A 24,340-nucleotide genomic window follows, 5' to 3' on the forward strand; every position below is an offset into this window, starting at 1 on the left:
TTCCACATTCACTGACCTTCATGTCTTAAAGTAATGATGGACTGTTTCTCTTTGCTAATTTGAGCTGTTCTTGCCATAATATGGACTTGGTCTTTTACCAAATAGGGTTATCTTCTGTATACCCAGCCCTACCTTGTCACAACACAACTGATTAGCTCAAACGCATTAAGGAGGAATGAAATTCCACAAATTAACTTTTAGCAAGGCACACCTGTTAATTGAAATGCTCTCCAGGTGACTACCTCATGAAACTGGTTGAGAGAATGCCAAGCGTGTGCAAAGCTGTCACCAAGGCAAAGGGTGGCTACTTTAAATAATTTCACATAGAAAATATATTTTGATTAATTTAACACTTTTTTGGTTACTACATGATTCCATGTGTTATTTCATACTTTTTGTGTCATCACTATTATTCTACAATGTAGAAAATAATGAGAAAAAAACTATTGAATCAAATCAAATTTATTGATATAGCCCTTCGTACATCAGCTGTACAGAAACCCAGCCTAAAACCCCAAACAGCAAGCAATGCAGGTGTAGAAGCACGGTGGCTAGGAAAAACTCCCTAGAAAGGCCAAAACCTAGGAAGAAACCTAGAGAGGAACCAGGCTATTTGGGGTGGCCAGTCCTCTTCTAGCTGTGCCAGGTGGAGATTATAACAGAACATGGCCAAGATGTTCAAATGTTCATAAATGACCAGCATGGTCGAATAATAATAAGGCAGAACAGTTGAAACTGGAGCAGCAGCACGGTCAGGTGGACTGGGGACAGCAAGGAGTCATCATGTCAGGTAGTCCTGAATGAGTAGGTGTGTCCAAACGTTTGACTGGTACTGTCTACACTGAGTGTACAAAACACAAAGCTCCTTCCATGACATGCACAAGCTATGATCCGTTATTGATTTCACTTGTCAAATAACATTTTATTTGCCACGTCACACGTAAAACTGAAAGCGTGATCCACCACATTTAACCATGGAAAGAGGTCTGGCGATATGGCTGAATGTGTAAACATTGTAGTTATTCGCTCCGCAAGGCAATCAAACAAGCAAAATGCAGATACAGGGACAAGGTGAAGTCGCAATTCAACGGCTCCGACACATGACGTATGTGGCAGGGTCTACAGGAAATCACTGACTACAAAAACAGCCACGTCACGGATATCGACATCACGCTTCCAGACACTAAACACCTGCTTTGCCCGCTTTGAGGATAATACAGTGCCACCGTTGTGGATCGCTAACAAAGACTGCAGCCTCCCCTCTCCTCAGTGGCTGAGTAAAACATTTAAACTTGTTAACCCTTGCAAGGCTGCTGGCCCAGACGGCATCCCTAGCCGCGTCCTTAGAGTATGCGCATACCAGCTGGCTGGTGTGTTTCCAGACCTATTTAATCGCTCCCTATCTCAGTCTGTTGTCCCCACATGCTTCAAGATGGCTACCATTGTTCCTGTACCCAAGAAGGCAAAGATAACTGAACTAAATGACTACCACCCCGTGTCATCATGAAGTGCTTTGAGTGGCTTGTCAAGGATCATACCACCGGCACCTTACCGGCCACCCTAGACCCACTTTAGTTTGCATACCTCAACAGGTCCACAGATGATGCAATCGCCATCATACTGCACACTGCCCTATCCCATCTGGACAAAAATAATACATATGTAAGAATGCTGTTCATTGACTACAGCTCAGCATTCAACATCATAGTACCCTCCCAAGCTCATCTTCAAGCTGGAGGCCCTGGGTCTCAACCCCTCCCTGTGCAACTGGGTCCTGAACTTTCTGATGGGCCGTCCACAGGTGGTGAAGGTAGGAAACACAAGGGTGTGTGCTCAGCCCTCTCCTTTGTACTCCCTGTTCACCCACGTCTCCGTGGCCATGCATGCCTCAACTCAATCATCAAGTTTGCAGACGTCACAACAGTAGTGGACTTGATCACCAACAATGACGAGACCAGCCTACAGGGAGGAGGTGAGGCCACTCGGAGTGTGGTGTCAGGAAAATAACATCACTCAACGTCAACAAAACAAAGGAGATGATCATGGACTTCAGGAAAGCACCCCCTTATTCACATCAACGGGACAGTAGTGGAGAAGGTGGAACTATTTCAGTTCCTCGGCGTACACATCACGGACACTGAAATGGTCCACCCACACAGACAGCGTTGTGAAGAAGGCGCAACAGCGCCTCTTCAACCTCAGGAGGCTGAAGAAATGTGTCCTGTCACCCAAAACCCTGACAAACTTTTACAGATGCACAATCGAGAGCATCCTGTCGGGCTGTATCACAGCCTGGTACGGCAACTGCACCGCCCTCAACCGCAAGGTGGTGCGGTCTGCACAACGCATCACCGGGGCTAAACTACCTACCCTCCGTGACACCTATAGCACCCAACATCACAGGAAGGCCAAAAAGATTAGCAAGGACAACAACCACCCGAGCCACTGCCTGTTCACACCGCTATCATCCAGAAGGCAAGGTCAGTACAGGTGCATCAAAGCTGGGACCGAGAGACTGAAAAACAGCTTCTATCTCAAGGCCATCTTACTGTTAAATAGCAATCACTAACTCAGAGAGGCTGCTGCCTACGTTGAGACCCAATCACTGGACACTTTAATAAATGGATCACTAGCCACTTTAAATAATGCCACTTTAATAATGTTTACATATCTTACATTATTCATATCACATGTATGTACTATATTTTATACCATCTGCTGTACCTTGCCTATGCCACTCGGCCATCGCTCATCCATATATTTATATGTACATATTCTCATTCACCCCTTTAAATTTGTGTGTATTAGGTAGTTGTTGGGGAATTGTTAGATTACTTGTTAGATATTACTGTGCTGTTAGAACTAGAAACACAAGCATTGTTTTGATATTTTAACCTGCGTGTCGTGATCGTGTTTGGTGTAGGGGGACAAAATAAATTTATGCTCGATGGCGCGCTCAGCCAGTTTGGGTTCCGAGTTAAGCTTAGTGATGAGCTTGGGGGCACAATAATGTTTAACACTGAGCTGTAGTCGATGAAGAACGCAACTCAATATTAGGAAGAATTTCTTCATGTTTTGAACACTGTGTATATGACTTTTACATTTATTTTAATTTTTTTTAAGTAGCGCACCTTGTGTGCACATTTGGTAATACCGTATGCCCCGGTATGGTACAGAAATTGTATTATGACAGTATGAAAATCTGGATATTGCCCAAACCTACTTGGGATTATCCTTGTGAATCAACAGACGCTGTGACGCAATGTGTTTTCAGCAGTCCTGGGTTCAAATACTATTTGACATCTTTCAAATATGTTTAGTGTTTGCTTTAGCCTGCCAGATGGGCGGGGTTTGCATTTGTGTGACTTCCATTGTACCAGGCAAGCTCTATCCATCCCAGCTGAAGTTTTTGTAATGATAGTAAATTAAATAGTATTTGAACCCAGATCTGGCTTTCACTGTGTAAATGCTGGCTGCAAACAGTTGTTTATGAGCGATCAGTGGAACATACCTGCAGAGTAAGCACCCTACCACTATTCAACGCCAGCCATGCTCAGCTGGAGTAAGCTCTGTGTTTACATACGATGAGACAATGGAGGCATTCCAAGACCAGGGCTGAGTGCTGTGGTCTAATTAAGCATGCTTTGTTAGTTGTCGAGCCGTTGCGTATACAGCACTAACACGTTGAATGCATGGAGGCCTTGACGTGTGATGCAATGTCCAAACAGCTCAGCTAAAAGTGTTCAGACATGATTTCTAAACCTGTGAACTTACAGTGGATGACAAGTGGGCAGAAAACTTAAGAGCAGTGAGCACATCTGTTGTGGAGATGCCTGTCTGTTTGAAGTGTGTTGAGGGCAGGTGTCAGCCATGCATGCCACTATTTGTCTCCAGAGATGTGCTGAATATAGGGTTTTGGTGGGAGGGTTGTTGGCATTGTGCCTTTTAGTATTTTATTTCACCTTTATTTAACCACGTAGGCTAGTTGAGAAAAAGTTCTCATTTACAACTGCGACCTAGGCCAAGATAAAGCATAGCAGTGTGAACAGACAACACATGGAGTAAATAATAAACAAGTCAATAACACAGTAGGGAAAAAAAAGTCTATATACATTGTGTGCAAAAGGCATGAGGAGGTAGGCGAATAATTACAATTTAGCAGATTAACACTGGAGTGATAAATGCTCAGATGGTCATGTGCAGGTAGAGATACTGGTGTGCAAAAGAGCAGAAAAGTAAATAAATAAAAACAGTATGGGGATGAGGTAGGTAAATTGGGTGGGCTATATACCTATGGACTATGTACAGCTGCAGCGATCGGTTAGCTGCTCAGATAGCAGATGTTTAAAGTTGGTGAGGGAGAGAAGTCTCCAACTAAAGGGATTTTTTCAATTCGTTCCAGTCACAGGCAGCAGAGAACTGGAAGGAAAGGTGGCCAAATGAGGTGTTTGGCTTTAGGGATGATCAGTGAGATACACCTGCTGGAGTGCGTGCTACGGGTGGGTGTTTCCATCGTGACCAGTGAACTGAGATAAGGTGGAGCTTTACCTAGCATGGACTTGTAGATGATTGAGCCAGTGGGTCTGGCGACGAATATGTAGCGAGGGCCAGCCGACTAGAGCATACAGGTCGCAGTGGTGGGTGGTATAAGGTGCTTTAGTAACAAAATGGATGGCACTGTGATAAACTGCATCCAGTTTGCTGAGTAGAGTATTGGAAGCTATTTTGTAGATGACATTGCCGAAGTCGAGGATCGGTAGGATAGTCAGTTTAGTAAGTTTGGCGGCGTGAGTGAAGGAAGCTTTGTTGCGGAATAGAAAACCGACTCTAGATTTGATTTTAGATTGGAGATGTTTGATATGAGTCTGGAAGGAGAGTTTACAGTCTTGCCAGACACCTAGGTACTTATAGATGTCCACATATTCTAGGTCGGAACCATCCAGGGTGGTGATGCTAGTCGGGCTTGCGGGTGCAGGCAGCGAACGGTTGAAAAGCATGCATTTAGATCATAGCCTTGCTGTAAATCGTCCTCACTCTGTTTTTCCAATATATTCTCCAGTGCAGTGTTGAGAACCCAGCTATCACCAAGGGTGTTTTAAAACTTGGTCTCTTTCAGCCAATTTTTGTGGACTCGCTTAATATTTTGTGCAGTGTGAACACTCCAAAGGAGTCACACTAGACTACTGCAACACTGTTTCCCATGCCATAAACCCTCATATTGGTGCCACAAAAGAGAGGTGATCTGCAGGTTTACAAAAAAATACTGTTTTTGGATATTGATTAGCGATTGTCAAAGATACACAAAAATGTTAATGTACTGCTGAAGTCGGAAGTTTATTTACACTTAGGTTGGAGTCATTAACTTGTTTTTCAACCACTCCACAAATGTCTTGTTAACAAACTATAGTTTTGGCAAGTCGGTTAGGACTTTGTGCATGACACAGGTCATTTTTCCAGCAATTTTTTATAGGCAGATTATTTCACTTATAATTCACTGTATCGCAATTCCAGTGGGTCAGAAGTTGACATTCACTAAGTTGACTGCCTTTAAACAGCTTGGAAAATTCCAGAAAATTATGTCATGGCTTTAGAAGCTTCTGATAGGCTAATTGACATCAGTTGCGTCAATTGGAGGTGTACTTGTGGATATATTTCAAGGCCTACCTTCAAACTCGGTGCCTCTTTGCTTGACATCATGGGAAATCAGCCAAGACCTCAGAAAATACATTTTAGTTCTTTACAAGTAGGGTTCATCCTTAGGAACAATTTCCAGACGCCTGAAGGTATCGCGTTCATCTGTACAACAATAGTATGCAAGTATAAACACCATGGGACCACGCAGCCGTCATACCGCTCAGGTATGAGATGCGTTCTGTCTCCTAGAGATGAACGTACTTTGAGAAAAGTGCAAATCAATCCCAGAACAGCAGCAAAGGACCTTGTGAAGATGCTGGAGGAAACAGGTACAAACGTATCTATATCCACAGTAAAACGAGTCCTATATTGACATAACCTGAAAGGCCGCTCAGCAAGGAAGAAGCCACTGCTCCAAAACCACCATAAAAAGCCAGGCTACGTTTTGCAACTGCATATGGGGACAAAGATCATACTTTTTGGAGAAATGTCCTCTGGTCTGATGAAACAAAAATAAAAGGGTGAGAGGAGGGGAGGCTTGCAAGCCAAAGAACACCATCCCAGCCGTGAAGCACGGGGGTGGCAGCAGCATATTGTGGGGGTGCTTTGCTGCAGGAGGGACTGGTGCACTTCACAAAATAGATGGCATCATGAGGACGGAAAATGATGTGTGTATATTGAAGCAACATCTCAAGATATCAGTCAGGAAGTTAAAGCTTGGTTGCGAATGGGTCTTCCAAATGGACAATGATCCCAAGCATACTTCCAAAGTTGTGGCAAAATGGCTCAAGGACCACAAAGTCAAGGTATTGGAGTGGCCATCACAAAGCCCTGACCTCAATGCTATAGAAAATTTGTGGGCAGAACTGAAAAAGCATGTGTGAGCAAGGAGGCTTACAAACCTGACTCAGTTACACCAGCTCTGTCAGGAGGAATAGGCCAAATTCACCCAACTTACTGTGGGAAGCTTGTGGAAAGCTACCCAAAACGTTTGACCCAAGTTAAACAATTTAAAGGCAACGCTACCAAATACTAATTGAGTGTATGTACACTTCTGACCCACTGGGAGTGTGATGAAAGAAATAAAAGCTGAAATAAATCATTCTCTCCTATTATTCTGACATTTCACATTCTTAAAATTAAGTGGTGATTCTAATTGACCTAAGACAGGGAATTTTTACTTGGATTAAATGTCAGGAATTGTGAAAAACTGAGTTTAAATGTATTTGGCTTAGGTGTATATAAACTTCTGACTTCAACTGTATGTGTGGAGTTCAGATTATTTGTTTACTATATGTAATTCATAGGCTAAGAGTGCTTCATTAACTGTTAATTCGATTGTGGGATTTAAATAGTGTGAGAAAGCAACATTTTTTGGTGAGAATCACAACGGGGTACAAAAAAAATCAATTCTAGCTCTTAAAGGGGCAGTAGGTCTTCCATATAAAACAACTTGTTGCATTCCACTTGTACTAATTTGCATGATATTGATAAAACAAACCAGGCTTAATTTTTTAAAGGTAGGCCTACTGTACTTTTATTTTCATATGAGCGGGTTAATCATTCATTTTTGGTAGGCTAACTTTACTTGAAGAAATGCTCTTAGCCACTCTGCTTTTGTCTTGAAGCTAAAATGTAATGAGTGTAGCCAACAGACGAGAAAATAAACCCTTTAATTGTCTGCACATCTTGCATTATTCAACAGTGTAATATAGTTTGGTTGCAGTATTCAATATTATAAACTGGGTTGTTCAGTCCCTGAATGCTAAATGGCTGACAGCCGTGGTATATCAGACTGTATACCATGGGAATGACAAAATATGTAATTTTACTGCTCTAATTACATTGTTAACCAGTTTTTTATAATAGCAATAAGGCACTTTGTGGTATTTGGCCAATATACCAATGCTAAGGGCTGTATCCAGGCACTCTGCGTTGCGTCGTACATAAGAACAGCCCTTAGCCGTGGTATATTGGCCATATACCACACCCCTCCGTGCCTTATTGCTTAATTATAAACTTGTTGGTTCGAGCCCTGAATGCTGATTGGCTGAATGCCGTGGTATATCAGACCGTATACCATGGGTATGACATAACATTTTATTTTTACTATTCTAGTTACGTTGGTAACCAGTTTGGAATAGCAATAAGGCACTTTGGGTTTTTGGTACTGTATGTGGCCAATATACCACGGCTAAGAGCTGTGTCCAGGCACTCCGCATTGCACGTGCTTAAGAACAGCCCTTCGATGTGCCTTATTTCTTAAGTGTAATATGTTTAAGAGGGAAGGTTTGTCATTGTTGAATAGTTTGTGCTTACTGGTTACTTTGATATTTACGGTAAATTTGAGCTGCGGACCAAGAATGTCGCATTGCCAGACAACGTAAGGTAAGGATGTAATGTGAACTGAAAAGTAGATCTCTCTTTCACCACCCTGCTCCTCACTCTCCTTCATATCTCCTAGTGGGAATGGGGCCTAATAGCATATTTCCCTTGACCTTGAAGAGTTCCTGGTCTTTTTTTGTATTGTGCTGAGTCAAGTGCAGTCTACTGTGGCTGTCTAATGAGTGAAAAGATGAAATAAAATATATTTTTTTAGCTGATTTTTGCCGTGAGACAAGTCTGTTTCAATCTCCAATCTCTCTGTGATCTTTAAAGCCTTCAACGTTTTGCAGCTTTCATCAGTGATGATGCAACTTTTAGAAAGAAAAGCGAATGACTTTTGTTGTGCTTTATGACAGTTTTGTGTCACTGATGTTCATTGTCTTGGTGACATGATTAGGCTAGTTCTATTTTTGGTTGTGAGTTTGGGAATATTTTTACCTTTTGAAATGACTTCAACCAATGGCCTGATACAAATCCAAACTATTTAGAAAAACAACTGCTTCTGAAAGTTACTAAATAAAGATTTGCCAGGAACTCTGGAATTACATTTCTGGGAGAGAGAAAAGATAAAAGAGTGTTAGAATGGCAACTCTTGAAAGTGTTTAACAGAAATCCTGTTAATGACTTTAAAATGGCTGATTAGCCCCAAAGTATGTATGGAGACCTTTTGGGGGGTAGCGTTAGCAGAGCACACATGTTTGTGCTCTTTTGAAAATAGCAGCTAAATACTAATTTACTTAACACAGCTCGTTAAGTTAGTGTGAAGTTAATTTCAGGCCTTCTCTCAAAAACCTAGGCAGAGATTTTTGGTTGTTAGCTACTGTAGCCTAAATCATCTCAACAAAATTTCCAATTTACACACCACAATTTGCGGAAGATATGAATGACTCATAAATCATCTGTTAATGATAAAACGTTGTATGATGTTGGTGTTTTCAACAGCATTTTCAACACTGTAAGCAGGGAAAATCCTGATGCATTCATTGCTTGTATTTTCCATAAGGAAGATGTTGACCACAGGAATGCTGAAATGACAGTGGTAGGTGGCTGGGTGGTTTCCATAAAAAGTAGAACAGTGTTACACCCTAACACATTGGGGTCCTCCCCCCAGGAAGTGAGTCAGCAGCCAGTGAAGGAAAGCTCTCAGGAGTGGAGTTTACCTTGGCCCATACCATGGAGAACACTGCACTGTGTGAGTGGGACAGTGGGAAGGGGAAAGGGAGATACCTAGTCAGTTATACAACTGAATGCATTCAACTGAAATGTGTCTTCCGCATTTATCCCCACCCTTCTGAATCAGAGCGGTGTGGGGGGCTGTCTCAATCGACCGTGATTGTCTGAGAAGCAGGCAGAACCTTATGGACTCAAATTGTAAAGCAGTGTCGTACTCATGCAAGACCATTGTAGCTCAAAACATAAATTCTCGGAGAATGTAGTTTTGGCATAGAAAAGGCCTGTATTGTTAGTGATGAGTCTCTCTCTGTGTGTGTGTGTGAGTGAGTGTGTGTGCGTGCGCATCCTTTTGATTAGGAAGCTAGACAGAGAATGGCCTTGCTGTGCTTTTTGGGCCTTTCTCCAAACTAGGGCCCAGAAGATGTTTCCTCGCTGGTCTCCAAAACAAAGTGTCCAGTGTCCATAGCGGTGGCTCACTCACTGTGCCAATAAATGGGGTAAATGGCTTAATTATTATTCTAAATGTGTGTCCAATGACCCACGCCTGACAGGGTAACCTAGGGAACACAGGAAGGGCTTAAGATTGGCCAACATTTCACCTCAAGCACAAGGAGATCATATTTCTCGTTTGGATGTTCATTTGAACCCCACCGGCTGCCGTGTATTAAAAACACGTTCAGGTTCAAATGTTTGCATGTTTAAAAAGAAACAGTGCCAGAGTAGGGAGTAAAGTTGTTCATTTTGATGTTGCCTCAAGACACTTTCATGTTTTGCTAAATCCTCCTTATCTTACGGTCTTTCATGGCTCCAGCCAAAACTGTGTGCATGTTTATTTAATTTTTTTGATGCGTTATGATTCTTAAACTTACGCACCTGTCAAACACTAGTACTAATGGTTATTATGTGCAGTCAAATTGAATCCAGAGTACTTCTTACACTTTTCTTTCTGGCCAAACTGATTTAACAACCAAATGTATAATAAAATAAAAACGTGTTATTTGAAAGGCTAATTTCTCATTTCATGCACCAGAGATTCCATTCCCCTTGCCTTTGAGCAGGCCGGGCCTAATTTCTGGGGTATAGATTATGAAATGACAAGCTTATCAACACCGCTCCTTATTGAGGTGTACAGTCGGGAGCTGCTGCTGTGGCTTTGTTTTAAGACTGCTCTGGATTTACGACATGGCTGCTCAAAAGTTGTTCCAATGTTTGATACTACTGAATCCAAAGATGTCTGGCTATTTGTATTTTCCAAAAGAGAAACATTAACTATGCACAACATCATTTTTACAACATGATTCTGGTCCAGAATGCCCTGCACTTGTTTTCTTTATACTTGGATTATTTACAGTTCCTTGTTTTGCCGCCCTTGTATACACACAGCGCCACTAGTACTGTAGCTTATTTATGATGACTGACATTTACGGTGTTGTGGAGACAAGTCCATGTGAAATACAGACTATTTACAGAATACAGATCTATGAATGACATTTCTCTAAGATGATGATGCTCCATTTGTCACGTCTCCGCCATGATATGACGTTATTAACTGCAAGTCTACACTAACATATTTCTGTCTCAACAGTTGTCTACTTAGTGTAAACTATTCTACCCAACCATGTGTTTTCATGACCGGCTATGTTGTCAGCACCATGTATGACTAAGAGGAATCCTTTTAAGTTCTAATGGTATTCTTCTTGTTGCTACCATGTTGTCATTTGGTGTTGCTACCATGCTATGTTGTCTTAAGTCTCTCTATGTAGTGTTGTGGTGTCTCGCTTGTTGTGATATATATATATATATATATATATATACTGCTCCAAAAAAATAAAGAGAACACTAAAATTACACATCCTAAATCTGAATGAATGAAATATTCTTATTAAATACTTTTTTCTTTACATAGTTGAATGTGCTGACAACAAAATCACACAAAAATATCAATGGAAATCAAATGTATTAACCCATGGAGGTCTGGATTTGGAGTCACACTCAAAATTAAAATGGAAAACCACACTACAGGCTGATCCAACTTTGATGTAATGTCCTTAAAACAAGTCAAAATGAGGCTCAGTAGTGTGTGTGGCCTCCACGTGCCTGTATGACCTCCCTACAACGCCTGGGCATGCTCCTGATGAGGTGGCGGATGGTCTCCTGAGGGATCTCCTCCCAGACCTGGACTAAAGCATCTGCCAACTCCTGGACAGTCTGTGGTGCAACGTGGCGTTGGTGGATGGAGCGAGACATGATGTCCCAGATGTGCTCAATTGGATTCAGGTCTGGGGAACGGGCGGGCCAGTCCATAGCATCAATGCCTTCCTCTTGCAGGAACTGCTGACACACTCCAGTCACATGAGGTCTAGCATTGTCTTGCATTAGGAGGAACCCAGGGCCAACCGCACCAGCATATGGTCTCACAAGGGGTCTGAGGATCTCATCTCGGTACCTCTGGCGAGCACATGGAGGGCTGTGCGGCCCCCCAAATAAATGCCACCCCACACCATGACTGACCCACCGCCAGACCGGTCATGCTGGAGGATGTTGCAGGCAGCAGAACGTTCTCCATGGCATCTCCAAACTCTGTCACGTGCTCAGTGTGAACCTGCATTCATCTGTGAAGAGCACAGGGCGCCAGTGGCGAATTTGCCAATCTTGGTGTTCTCTGGCAAATGCCAAACGTCCTGCATGGTGTTGGGCTGTAAGCACAACCCCCACCTGTGGACGTCGGGCCCTCATACCACCCTCATGGAGTCTGTTTCTGACCGTTTGAGCAGACACATGCACATTTGTGGCCTGCTGGAGGTCATTTTGCAGGACTCTGGCAGTGCTCCTCCTTGCACAAAGGCGGAGGTAGCGGTCCTGCTGCTGGGTTGTTGCCCTCCTACGGCCTCCTCCACGTCTCCTGATGTACTGGCCTGTCTCCTGGTAGCGCCTCCATGCTCTAGACACTACGCTAACAGACACAGCAAACCTTCTTGCCACAGCTCGCATTGATGTGCCATCCTGGATGAGCTGCACTACCCGAGCCACTTGTGTGGGTTGTAGACTCCGTATCATGCTACCACTAGAGTGAAAGCACCGCCAGCATTCAAAAGTGACCAAAACATCAGCCAGGAAGCATAGGAACTGAGAAGTGGTCTGTGGTCGCCACCTGCAGAACCACTCCTTTATTGGGGGTGTCTTGCTAATTGCCTATAATTTCCACCTGTTGTCTATTCCATTTGCACAACAGCATGTGAAATTTATTGTCAATCAGTGTTGCTTCCTAAGTGGACAGTTTGATTTCACAGAAGTGTGATTGACTTGGAGTTACATTGTGTTGTTTAAGTGTTCCCTTTATTTTTTTGAGCAGTGTGTGTGTGTGTGTGTGTGGATAGATAGATAGAGATATATCTCTATCTATCCATACACACACACACACACACACATATATATATATATATATATATATATATATATATATATATATATATATATATATATATATATATATATATACATTGCCTTGCGAAAGTATTCGGCCCCCTTGAACTTTGCGACCTTTTGCCACATTTCAGGCTTCAAACATAAAGATATAAAACTGTATTTTTTTGTGAAGAATCAACAACAAGTGGGACACAATCATGAAGTGGAACGACATTTATTGGATATTTCAAACTTTTTTAACAAATCATAAACTGAAAAATTGGGCGTGCAAAATTATTCAGCTCCCTTAAGTTAATACTTTGTAGCGCCACCTTTTGCTGCGATTACAGCTGTAAGTCGCTTGGGGTATGTCTCTGTCAGTTTTGCACATCGAGAGACTGAAATTTTTTCCCATTCCTCCTTTCAAAACAGCTCGAGCTCAGTGAGGTTGGATGGAGAGCATTTGTGAACAGCAGTTTTCAGTTCTTTCCACAGATTCTCGATTGGATTCAGGTCTGGACTTTGACTTGGCCATTCTAACACCTGGATATGTTTATTTTTGAACCATTCCATTGTAGATTTTGCTTTATGTTTTGGATCATTGTCTTGTTGGAAGACAAATCTCCGTCCCAGTCTCAGGTCTTTTGCAGACTCCATCAGGGTTTCTTCCAGAATGGTCCTGTATTTGGCTCCATCCATCTTCCCATCAATTTTAACCATCTTCCCTGTCCCTGCTGAAGAAAAGCAGGCCCAAACCATGATGCTGCCACCACCATGTTTGACAGTGGGGATGGTGTGTTCAAGGTGATGAGCTGTGTTGCTTTTACGCCAAACATAACGTTTTGCATTGTTGACAAAAAGTTCAATTTTGGTTTCATCTGACCAGAGCACCTTCTTCCACATATTTGGTGTGGCTTGTGGCAAACTTTAAACGACACTTTTTATAGATATCTTTAAGAAATGGCTTTCTTCTTGCCACTCTTCCATAAAGGCCAGATTTGTGCAATATACGACTGATTGTTGTCCTATGGACAGAGTCTCCCACCTCAGCTGTAGATCTCTGCAGTTCATCCAGAGTGATCATGGGCCTCTTGGCTGCATCTCTGATCAGTCTTCTCCTTGTATGAGCTGAAAGTTTAGAGGGACGGCCAGGTCTTGGTAGATTTGCAGTGGTCTGATACTCCTTCCATTTCAATATTATCGCTTGCACAGTGCTCCTTGGGATGTTTAAAGCTTGGGAAATCTTTTTGTATCCAAATCCGGCTTTAAACTTCTTCACAACAGTATCTCGGACCTGCCTGGTGTGTTCCTTATTCTTCATGATGCTCTCTGCGCTTTTAACGGACCTCTGAGACTATCACAGTGCAGGTGCATTTATACGGAGACTTGATTACACACAGGTGGATTGTATTTATCATCATTAGTCATTTAGGTCAACATTGGATCATTCAGAGATCCTCACTGAACTTCTGGAGAGAGTTTGCTGCACTGAAAGTAAAGGGGCTGAATAATTTTGCACGCCCAATTTTTCAGTTTTTGATTTGTTAAAAAAGTTTGAAATATCCAATAAATGTCGTTCCACTTCATGATTGTGTCCCACTTGTTGTTGATTCTTCACAAAAAAATAGTTTTATATCTTTATGTTTGAGGCCTGAAATGTGGCAAAAGGTCGCAAAGTTCAAGGGGGCCGAATACTTTCGCAAGGCACTGTATCTATATATATATCTATATATCTATATCCCAGCCCCCATCCCCGCAGGAGTCCTTTTGGTAGGCCATCATTGTCAATAAGAATTTGTTCTTAACTGACTTGCCTAGTTAAATAAAAAATAGCCAAAACCTAGCCATGTTTTTTTATGTCCTTGCGCATTCTGGTTCTTAGCAATCTCTTAGAGTGGCTTTTGTGTCAGCAACCCAGTAATTATATTTTCCTGTGAAACACTGAGCCGACTGACGATAAAGTGTTGCATATTTCTTAGCAGAAATTTCCTCCCCTCACTTCCTACCTTTTCAGACTCCATAGAGTTAGTTTTTAAAATGTATATGTATTTTTTTTGCTTCAAAATCTCATAAAAGCTCTTGCTCTAGTGATGTGGAGATTACATCTAAGTAACTACAAGCCTGTACCTATGGCCAGCAGTTTTTCCCGACCACGGCTCAGTGGGCAAGAGCATGGCACTAGCAATGCCACGGTCATGGGTTCCAACCCACAGGGATCACATACAAAGAATGTATGCACTCACTGCAAAGTAAGTCAGTCATTGGAGGCTGCTGAGGGAAGAAATGGGTCAAATGAAATGGCATCAAACACCTGGAAACATGTTTGTTGTATTTGATTCCATTCCACTGATTCCGCTTAAGTCATTACCATGAGCCCTTCCTCCCCAATTAAGGTGCCACCAACCTCCTGTGAAGTCAATAATAAGTGGCATGTATTGCCTAACCCTCTAGTGGGTCAGGAAAAACTCCTAGCCCTTAATTACATATAGCTTAATGGTTCATTGTCCCGTTTTCTTTCTCCCAGGGTGCCCACTGAGTGTTGAAGATGATGTCTGATGCCAGTGACATGTTGGCAGCAGCCTTGGAGCAGATGGATGGGATAATAGCAGGTAAGAATCTCTGTCACTGCTGCGTTGGCATGCTGAAGAACAACGACTGATCTGTCAGCATCATATTCACTGGTGCAACACTATCGGAGTTGGATAGTTAGACCTGGGACTGTGTTAACAAAGAGTCTGAGTAGGAGTGCTGATTCGGGATCAGTTTTGCCTTTTGGATCATAATGATTACGATTATACGGACGGGGGCGGAGAGCTGATCCTAGAGCAGCACTCTTCCTCTGAGACACTTGACGCATACAGAAATTAATTTCCAGTACAATATGCCTTTCTCAATACTCACTGAAGGATTAATGGTCATACCTGGCCCAACCAGTGTAGCTCTGCAACACACATTTCAAGAGGCAGAATACATTTTTTAGACTGGCCAGTTAACTGTGAATACCAGATCATTATGATGATCACACGCTCAGGCTAGTTTGAGCAAGTACTATCCCCTCATGTCGCTATCGCTAATGTTAACTGTTTTTGATGATCATGTTTTCAGACAGGAACTAAAAAAAAATCTTCAAGAAGTGGACATTTCCCATTGTGGTTTGATAGCGGAATTCAACATGTGGCAGTTAAATGTAGTACTGTAGCTGATGGGGATAAATGTAAAGCCCATCTCGGTACTTCAGTATGGCTGTATTAGTACAGTAATGTTAATGCACAGAGTCAGCATAGACGCGCTTTAAGGCTAATCTTATTTTATGCATTGGGTTAATTATAGGCCTGACATTTCAGTTAACTGTCCGATCACATGATGTCTACGTTTCCCAAGTAACTCTAGCCTTTCTGTCCTCATTCAAGCTCTTTCTCTCTCTCTCTTGTTCTCTCTTTCTGTCTCTCTTTTGCTATCCCACTCTTTCTCTGCCTGTAGCTGTGTTTCCCTGTAGAGTCTTGTGTGTAAATTAGCTAGATTTCCTCACTTGTCGTGTTGGCTAGTTCCTGTAATGAGGAGCAGTGACGTAATGGTATAACCGAGAGTTATTTTCACTCTACTCTAGAAATGCAGGGCTGTTGTGAACCTGTTATACATTGCATAGAATGTCCTCTTTCTTGGGCTAAAATACAACATAGTCAATTGATGAAGTTGTACCATTTAATAGACCTTATAAATGACTGAACTTCTTTCATGGGGAGGCTAACTGCAAATAGAGAATCTTTCTCCATCTTTAAAGTATAGAAACTGTTTAATTGAGTGTTTTCCCCCCCAGGCTCCAAGGCTATGGACTACTCTAACGGGCTGTTTGACTGCCAGTCGCCCACCTCTCCCTTCATGGGCAGCCTGCGGGCGCTGAACCTGCTGGAGGACCTCCGGGGCGTGCTAGAGCTAATGGACACAGAGGAGAGGGAGGGCCTGCGCTGCCAGATCCCTGACGCCACCGCAGACAGCCTGGTGGACTGGCTGCAGCAGGGACACCTGATGGTGAGACCAGTCAAAAGTAGTGCACTATATAAGGAATAGGGTGCTGTTTCAGATGCATCCACCCATGATGTTGATGATAAATCTCTGTGGTTGAATGTGCTGTATCACAGTGTAGGGACTGCAAAGTCTTCCTGGTTTCGCTGGTACTAAAACTTACTTTATCTAGAACCTTCTCAAAGCCATGTGTATGAAATCCTTTGTCACATCTAGTGACTTGGGAGAGACACACAAATCTGTGATGAGAGGACTAAGAGAATGTCAGACGTACTGTAAACCGACATGGGAGACGACTGTTGAATTAATTTAAAGTTCATGTTCAGCTCCGATGACATCCCTCATCACATTAGTCTCCACAGCGGTGTCATGTTACGGCTGGTGTTTGTCCAGACATGTCACGGAATGTGTAAATATAGGCCTGCTGTGGTGATTAACGGTGTGATAAGGTTAGATCCACAAAGGGGACATCTGTTGTTGTGGTGATTTATGGTGTGATAAGGTTAGATCCACAAAGGGGACATCTGTTGTTGTTGTGTCCCTCGTGTTATTCCCTCGTGTTATTCCCTCCTGTGTCACTACAAAAACAACATGTCTGAGACTCGTCTGGTGGGGAATCTGGGATGGTACGTTGAAGAGCTCTACTGCTGTGTATGTGTCACGCCCTGACCTGAGATATCTGTTTTCTTTATATTTTGGTTAGGTCAGGGTGTGACTAGGGTGGGTACACTAGTTTTGTATTGTCTAGGGTTTTTGTATTGTCTAGGGTTTTTGTAATTCTATGTTGGCCTGATATGGTTCCCAATCAAAGACAGCTGTTTATTGTTGTCTCTGATTGGGGATCATATTTAGGTAGCCATTTCCCTTTGGTGTTTGTAGGATCTTGTTCTATGTTTAGTTGCCTGTCTGCACTATTCGTAAAGCTTCACGTTTCGTTTGTGCTTGTATATTTTGTTTTGCTCAGTTTCGGTTTTATTAAAAACATGTGGAACTCTACTCATGCTGCGCCTTGGTCTCATTTTTATAACGAACGTGACAGTATGAGGGTTAAAGGAGAAGTATGGTATGAGGGGATACATTATCACAGACATTTCCTGGTCAGTTTTAGCAGCAGAGTAGTAATATATAAACCCTCTAAATATTGATCAAGGGAAATGTTGGTTGGGGTTGAAGCTCCATTGGGCAACTAGAGGATCTTGCTGTAGAGCAACCAGCCAGCACACCCATATCAAAGGCAGTTGGTTAAAACGTTGATTCTTTGTGCCGACTAATAGTATATGAATGATTAAGCCTATATATTTTGCTCTCTGCGTGTGCTCTTCGTTCCATTCTGTTTTGTTGCTGTTTTACAGCAGGAATGTTTCTGGAACACTGAGTTCAAACTAACTATGTGAAGCCCATCTGGCCATTGATCATCTTGTTCAGTTCTTCAGCCTGTCCTCGCTTTGAATTTTACAAGAACACCTCTAATATGAGTCTCCAATGTCCACGAACAGGTCCTCAGAGTTTACAAAGCAAACATCTCCCTGAACTCTTAGAGTATGCTGTAGTCAATAAGATAAAAGCCAGGGTTTGTGACAGACCGCTGTGAGAAACAACCCACTGATGTGGTGGGAACCAACTGCTTGCTGCAGAGACCACTGGGATCTGGGCCACGGGAAATGCCAGAGGCTGTGTGTACATTAGTAACTCTCTGCTGAAACCCATTCTGTATGTACACAAGTAACTCTCTGCTGAAACCCACTCTGTGTACATTAGTAACTCTCTGCTGAAACCCATTCTGTATGTACACCAGTAATTCTCTGCTGAAACCCACCCTGTGTGTACACTAGTAACTCTCTGCTGAAACCCACTCTGTGTGTACACTAGTAACTCTCTGCTGAAACCCACTCTGTGTGTACACTAGTAACTCTCTGCTGAAACCCACTCTGTGTACACTAGTAACTCTCTGCTGAAACCCACTCTGTGTGTACACTAGTAACTCTATGCTGAAACCCACTCTGTGTACACCAGTAACTCTCTGCTGAAACCCACTCTGTGTGTACACTAGTAACTCTATGCTGAAACCCACTCTGTGTGTACACCAGTAACTCTCTGCTGAAACCCACTCTGTGTGTACACCAGTAACTCTCTGCTGAAACCTACTGTGGGTACACTAGTAACTCTCTGCTGAAATCCACTCTGTGTACACTAGTAACTCTCTGCTGAAACCCACTCTGTGTACACTAGTAACTCTCTGCTGAAACCCACTCTGTGTGTACACTAGTAACTCTATGCTGAAACCCACTCTGTGTGTACACCAGTAACTCTCTGCTGAAACCTACTGTGTGTACACTAGTAACTCTCTGCTGAAACCCACTCTGTGTGTACACTAGTAACTCTCTGCTGAAACCCGCTCTGTGTGTACACTAGTCTCTTTAACCATTTAAGGTGTTGCAGGCAAAGGAATGGGCAAATGCAACATCAATCACACAAAGCGGTCACTCGAAAGACTTGTGCGATTTGTTGTCTGATAATTGTCCGTGTTTAAGGCACTTCCAATATGCCGTGTTCACCCTAGGACATATTCCAGTGTACCAGAGGTGCCACAGCATCGATCTTTAGCTTGATCTGACTTGATCTTGACACATTAAGCACTGAGCATGTCATAAAGCTTTACCAGTGTAATAGAGGCTTCATCTCAGAACCTAAAAAACACCTCTTGGGTCCACGCTGTCCAGCTACTCATAACTTGATGAACATTTATGTTTAACGGTCTATCACAAAATACTATTGGAGGATGTATGTTAACACTCACAGACCAATCAAAAGTGCCACTCTTTCACTGACTCTTCATGTTGTCTTCTGTGCCTGCCTGCAGTCCAATGGTCACCACATCTCCATGGGTGGGGACCTCTACCAGGAGAGACTGTCTCGGCTGGAGGGTGACAAGGAATCCCTGGTGCTTCAGGTAGTGTCCAGTACACAACATGTCATAGCCAGTAGCCATCTTACCAAGGAAGCCTAAATGGCTCATTTAAAGGGCTTTACAACAAAATTAATTATCAGCAAGTTACCTTTTTATTGTAATGAACTTAGCTTTGTCCCAGAACTGATTGCGCTTACAATAGCCAACTTACAAAAATGTTTGGCATGACAATGACCTCCTAACCTGCTACCAAAACCTGCGGGCTCTCCTTCACCGCAACCAATGTGAGTAAAACATTTAAACGTGTTAACCCTCGCAAGGCTGCCAGCCCAGACAGCATCCCTAGTTGCGTCCTCAGAGCATGCGCAGACCAGCTGGCTGGTGTGTTTGCGGACACATTCAATCGCTCCCATCCCAATCTGCTGTTCCTACATGCTTCAAGAGGGCCACCATTATTCCTGTACCCAAGAAATCTAAGGTAACTGAGCTAAACGACTATTGCCCTGTAGCACTCACTTCCGTCATCATGAAGTGCTTTGAGAGACTAGTCAAGGATCATATCACCTCCACCCTACCTGACACCCTAGACCCACTTCAATTTCCCTACCGCCCGAATAGGTCCACATACAACGCAATTGCAATCACACTGCACACTGCCCTAACCCATCTGGACTAGAGGAATACCTATGTAAGAATGCTGTTCATCGATTAATGCTCAGCATTTAACACCATAGCACTCTCCAAACTCTTCATTAAGCTTGAGACCCTGGGTCTCGACCCCGCCCTGTGCAACTGGGTCCTGGACTTTCTGAAGGGATGCTCCCAGGTGGTGAGGGTAGGAAACATCTCCACCCCACTGATCCTCAACACTGGGGCCTCACAAGGGTGTGTTCTGACACTACAGTGGTAGGCTTGATTACCAACAACGACGAGACGGCCTACAGGGAAGAGGTGAGGACCCTCGGAGTGTGGTGTCAGAAAAATAACCTCACACTCAACGTCAACAAAACAAAGAAGATGATTGTGTACTTCAGGAAACAGCAGAGGGAGCACCCCCCTATCCACATCGATGGGACAGTAGTGGAGAGGGTAGTAAGTTAAGTTCCTTCGGCGTACACATCACAGACAAACTGAATTGGTCCACCAACACAGACAGCGTGGTAAAGAACCTCATAAGGCTGAAGAAATTTGGCTTGTCACCAAAAGCACTCACAGACTTTTACAGATGCACAATCGAGAGCATCCTCAACCATAAGGCTCTCCAGAGGGTAGTGAGGTCTGCACAACGCATCACCGGGAGCAAACTACCTGCCCTCCAGGACACCTACAGCACCCGATGTCGCAGGAAGGCCATAAAGATCAAGGACAACAACCACCCGAGCCACTGCCTGTTCACCCCACTATCATCCAGAAGGCGAGGTCAGTTTAGGTGCATCAAAGCTGGGACCGAGAGACTGAAAAACAGCTTCTATCTCAAGGCCATCAGACTGTTAAACAGCCATCACTAACATAGAGAGGCTGCTGCCAACATACTGATTCAAATCTCTAGCCACTTTAATAATTAGAAATTGGATTTAATAAATGTATCACTAGTCACTTTAAACAAAGCCACTTTATATAATATTTACATACCCTACATTACTCATCTCATATGTATATACTGTACTCTATACCTCTACTGCATCTTGCCTATGCCGTTCGGCCATCGCTCATCCATATATTTAAATGTACATATTCTTATTCATTCCTTTATACTTGTGTGTATAAGGTAGTTGTTTTGAAATTGTTAGATTACTTGTTAGATTTTACTGCATGGTTGGAACTAGAAACACAAGCATTTTGCTACACTCACATTAACATCTGCTAACCATGTGTATGTGACCAATAAAATGTGATTTGAGGAATTGGCTATACTGCACATACACATCTGGGACCAGGCTTTAATGAACTTGGTGTAGTAACTCAAACATTATTATGGTGCATAGTAATTGTAATTACTGTCTTACTACACAGGTATAAGAGCAACTTAGTCTTACCCATGTGTTCCTGTGCAGGTGAGTGTGTTGACAGACCAGGTAGAGGCGCAGGGGGAGAAGATAAGGGACTTGGACATGTGTCTGGATGAGCACCGGGAGAAACTGAACACCACTGAGGAGATGCTGCAACAGGTCAGTTTGGAGGAGAACGGCCCCTGAACACGGGGCTCTGTTGAAGTTATATTATTGTCACCACTGCTGAACTGCAAAACCAAGCAAGGCAAACTCTGAGTGTGTGTGTGTGTTGTCTATATTTAGTCTGTGTTTTGTGGTTTCGCAGGAACTCCTGTGCAGAACGGCTCTAGAGACTCAGAAACAGGACCTGATGGCCGAGGTGTCCAACCTGAAGCTGAACTCATTTGAGAAGGACAGACTGCACTTTGACTTCAGCGACAATGAGGTATGGAATGGGAGGCCTCTGCTTTAGGATTCATCCTTCTTGCAGTCTTTTTCCTCTCCCTCGCGCTCTTTCACACACACACACACACACACACACACACACCCTTTCTTGCTGCCCGAAAACTGTGTGGGGAGGGGAGGCTTATATCATCATGTGTTCAAAGCCGCAGTGTGTTGGGGCAAGTAAAGACACTGTTCACTGCCAAGAGAATGCCAGTTACCATGGCCAGGGGCACTGTGCCTTGTTTGAAGATATGCATGAGTTGCTCTCACTCAAATGTCTGGCATTAGGGTTTTGATAATGGAGAAATGTGAAGATTTGGCTTAACTCTGGTTGTATGGTTGCCAACAAAGACCTAAAAGGTTGTTCATATCTTGTTTACACGACAGTTCGGAGCAAAGCAGAACAGCTCTGGGAACAGCTCTGGGATTTCTACTGTGCCTGGAAACTAGTCCCTCATCACATGATATGGTCTCCGTGGGGATCAGTAGTTGGCCTTGGAGTATGTGGGAGAAAATTCTCTGTATAGGCTTCTTTTGATAAGAAAAAGCAAAGCTTTTCACTCGAATCGCTCCGATGTGATAAGTCTAATAAGCCGACAGCTAAGCTGCCTTCTTCAGGGTTCAAAATATTTATTTTGATAAAATGAAAACCATGGCCATGTTTTGACGTATCTTAAGTAGCGCATGAGGAACAAGCAATCTTACCATATGGTTTATCAAGCCATCGGGGTGACTGTTCTAGGACTCCTTTTACTTTTGAGAAATTCTCTGATTGAACAAACATGTTGAATGCAGCTTCCCTCCTCCCAGTACACTGTGGGTCATGCTGTCTTTCTCTCCCCTATCAGGACATGGTTCTGGAGATGAATGAACTGAGGTACAGAGTGACTGAGATGGAGAGTGAAAGAGTACAGTATGAGAAGAAACTGAAATCCACTAAGGTGAGTTATCATGTGGTCCTGTGGAGTAGGCCTACCTACACTGCAATATGTAATATATGAATGATTTATTCTGCTAAAAGAAATCTACTTCCAGAAGGAAAACTTTTCCCTATAGCCCATTTCTTCTTTACACTTATATGCTCTCTTCTTTCTTTGAATATTTTTCAAATCTTGAGTATCCCCTTCTCCTCCGTCTTTTCCGTCTTTTCCGTCTTCTCCTCCGTCTTCTCCTCCGTCTTCTCCTCCCTCTTCTCCCCCGTCTTCTCCTCCCTCTTCTCCTCCCCCTTTTGCTGTCTTTCTTTTATAACATCTCTTTTCTCTCTCTTTCCTTGGCTTTCCTCTTTCTCTACCGCTACTAGTCATTAATGGCCAAGCTTTCTAGCCTGAAAATCAAAGTGGGCCAGATGCAGTATGAGAAACAGAGGAAGGAAAACAAACTGCAGGCCCTGAAGGTTGGCTTCTCCCAGGGTTTCTGCTTGTTGCCATCTGATATGGGGTTATGTGTGTGCAGTTTTTTTTTTGTTTTTACATATTTCTAGCCAAGATTAAAGGTGTGTTAGCAGAAAAAGACCAACTCAACTGACTTATCATAAAAAACAATTGAATGATCCAAATGGTAAAATTGATGTGTTTTTCTGGTGCAGGTGCAAAAAGCTAAGCACTTATACATACAAATTTAAACATCCTTGTGGATGTGGCGACATCCACAAGACCCTAATTTAAGCATATAGCATATTTAATGTAAACCACAGGTATGTCTTCATTTTGGTCTTTTGTGACCTCTTTTGGAAGTCTGTTTTGCAGTTTCTTTCATTTTTTTCCCTCCCTCCCTCTTTCTCATGGATGAAATGTACGTTCTCTGTTTTTGTTTTGAAATCATTCATGCTTGATGTTCTGTCCCTTGACATTTTGACACTAGCCTGGTCCAAGATCTGTTTATGTTGTTTTGCCAGCACAAACAGGCCTGCGACCAGGCTATTAGGACGCTGCCATGTAAAATGGCTCCTCCAACACTTGATGAGACATCAACCACCCCAGACCCCCGCACTGACCCCCACATCCCCACCTCCTCCCTTAGTCACACCTGTTCTGGGTATGTGTGTATCATTGTCTCTGCCTGTCAAGTCAGCATCTGAATGTTTGTGTTGTGGTTTGTTTGTGAAGGTGGGTGTTTGGTAAGGATGGAGGTGGGGAAAGGGGGCGTTAAGTCAGTGGCCATGTTCCTGGCAGACTACATTGCAGAAGCCTGCCAGGTCTCACAACACCTGGATAAGTGGTTAACATATCGGTTAACCACACCATAGTTGTTGGGTGCGTTCCTCTGCCCAGGTGTTGCTGATGCATGCCAGAATTTACAAGCCCTGGATAGGTATTTTATATCAGCTAACCACATATGTTATAGCAATCTGGTGACTGACGGCACAGTCGATGAC

At 43.1% G+C, this 24,340-nt stretch overlaps 1 protein-coding gene across 17 annotated transcripts in view; it reads left to right on the forward strand.

Moving 5' to 3' along the window:
• ppfibp1b (PPFIA binding protein 1b) overlaps positions 1 to 24,340 on the forward strand; it is a 59,888-nt gene that overhangs the window by 13,990 nt on the left and 21,558 nt on the right. For 10 of the 17 annotated variants that reach the window (XM_036956815.2, XM_090209555.1, XM_090209514.1 and 7 more), the window contains exons 3-8: positions 15,122 to 15,206; positions 16,415 to 16,626; positions 19,481 to 19,570; positions 21,583 to 21,696; positions 21,845 to 21,964; positions 22,815 to 22,907. In XM_036956815.2, coding sequence (XP_036812710.2) covers positions 15,143 to 15,206; positions 16,415 to 16,626; positions 19,481 to 19,570; positions 21,583 to 21,696; positions 21,845 to 21,964; positions 22,815 to 22,907 — 693 coding nt within the window. In that variant the 5' untranslated portion in view covers positions 15,122 to 15,142. Of the gene's footprint in view, positions 1 to 15,121; positions 15,207 to 16,414; positions 16,627 to 19,480; positions 19,571 to 21,582; positions 21,697 to 21,844; positions 21,965 to 22,814; positions 22,908 to 23,266; positions 23,360 to 24,340 lie in introns of all 17 variants that reach the window. The other 7 variants (XM_036956773.2, XM_036956806.2, XM_036956779.2 and 4 more) reach the window with 1 other exon arrangement.

The sequence above is a fragment of the Oncorhynchus mykiss genome, chromosome 2 (genome assembly GCF_057628025.1).
Source record: "Oncorhynchus mykiss isolate SJ-2025 chromosome 2, ASM5762802v1, whole genome shotgun sequence".
Taxonomy (NCBI): domain Eukaryota; kingdom Metazoa; phylum Chordata; class Actinopteri; order Salmoniformes; family Salmonidae; genus Oncorhynchus; species Oncorhynchus mykiss.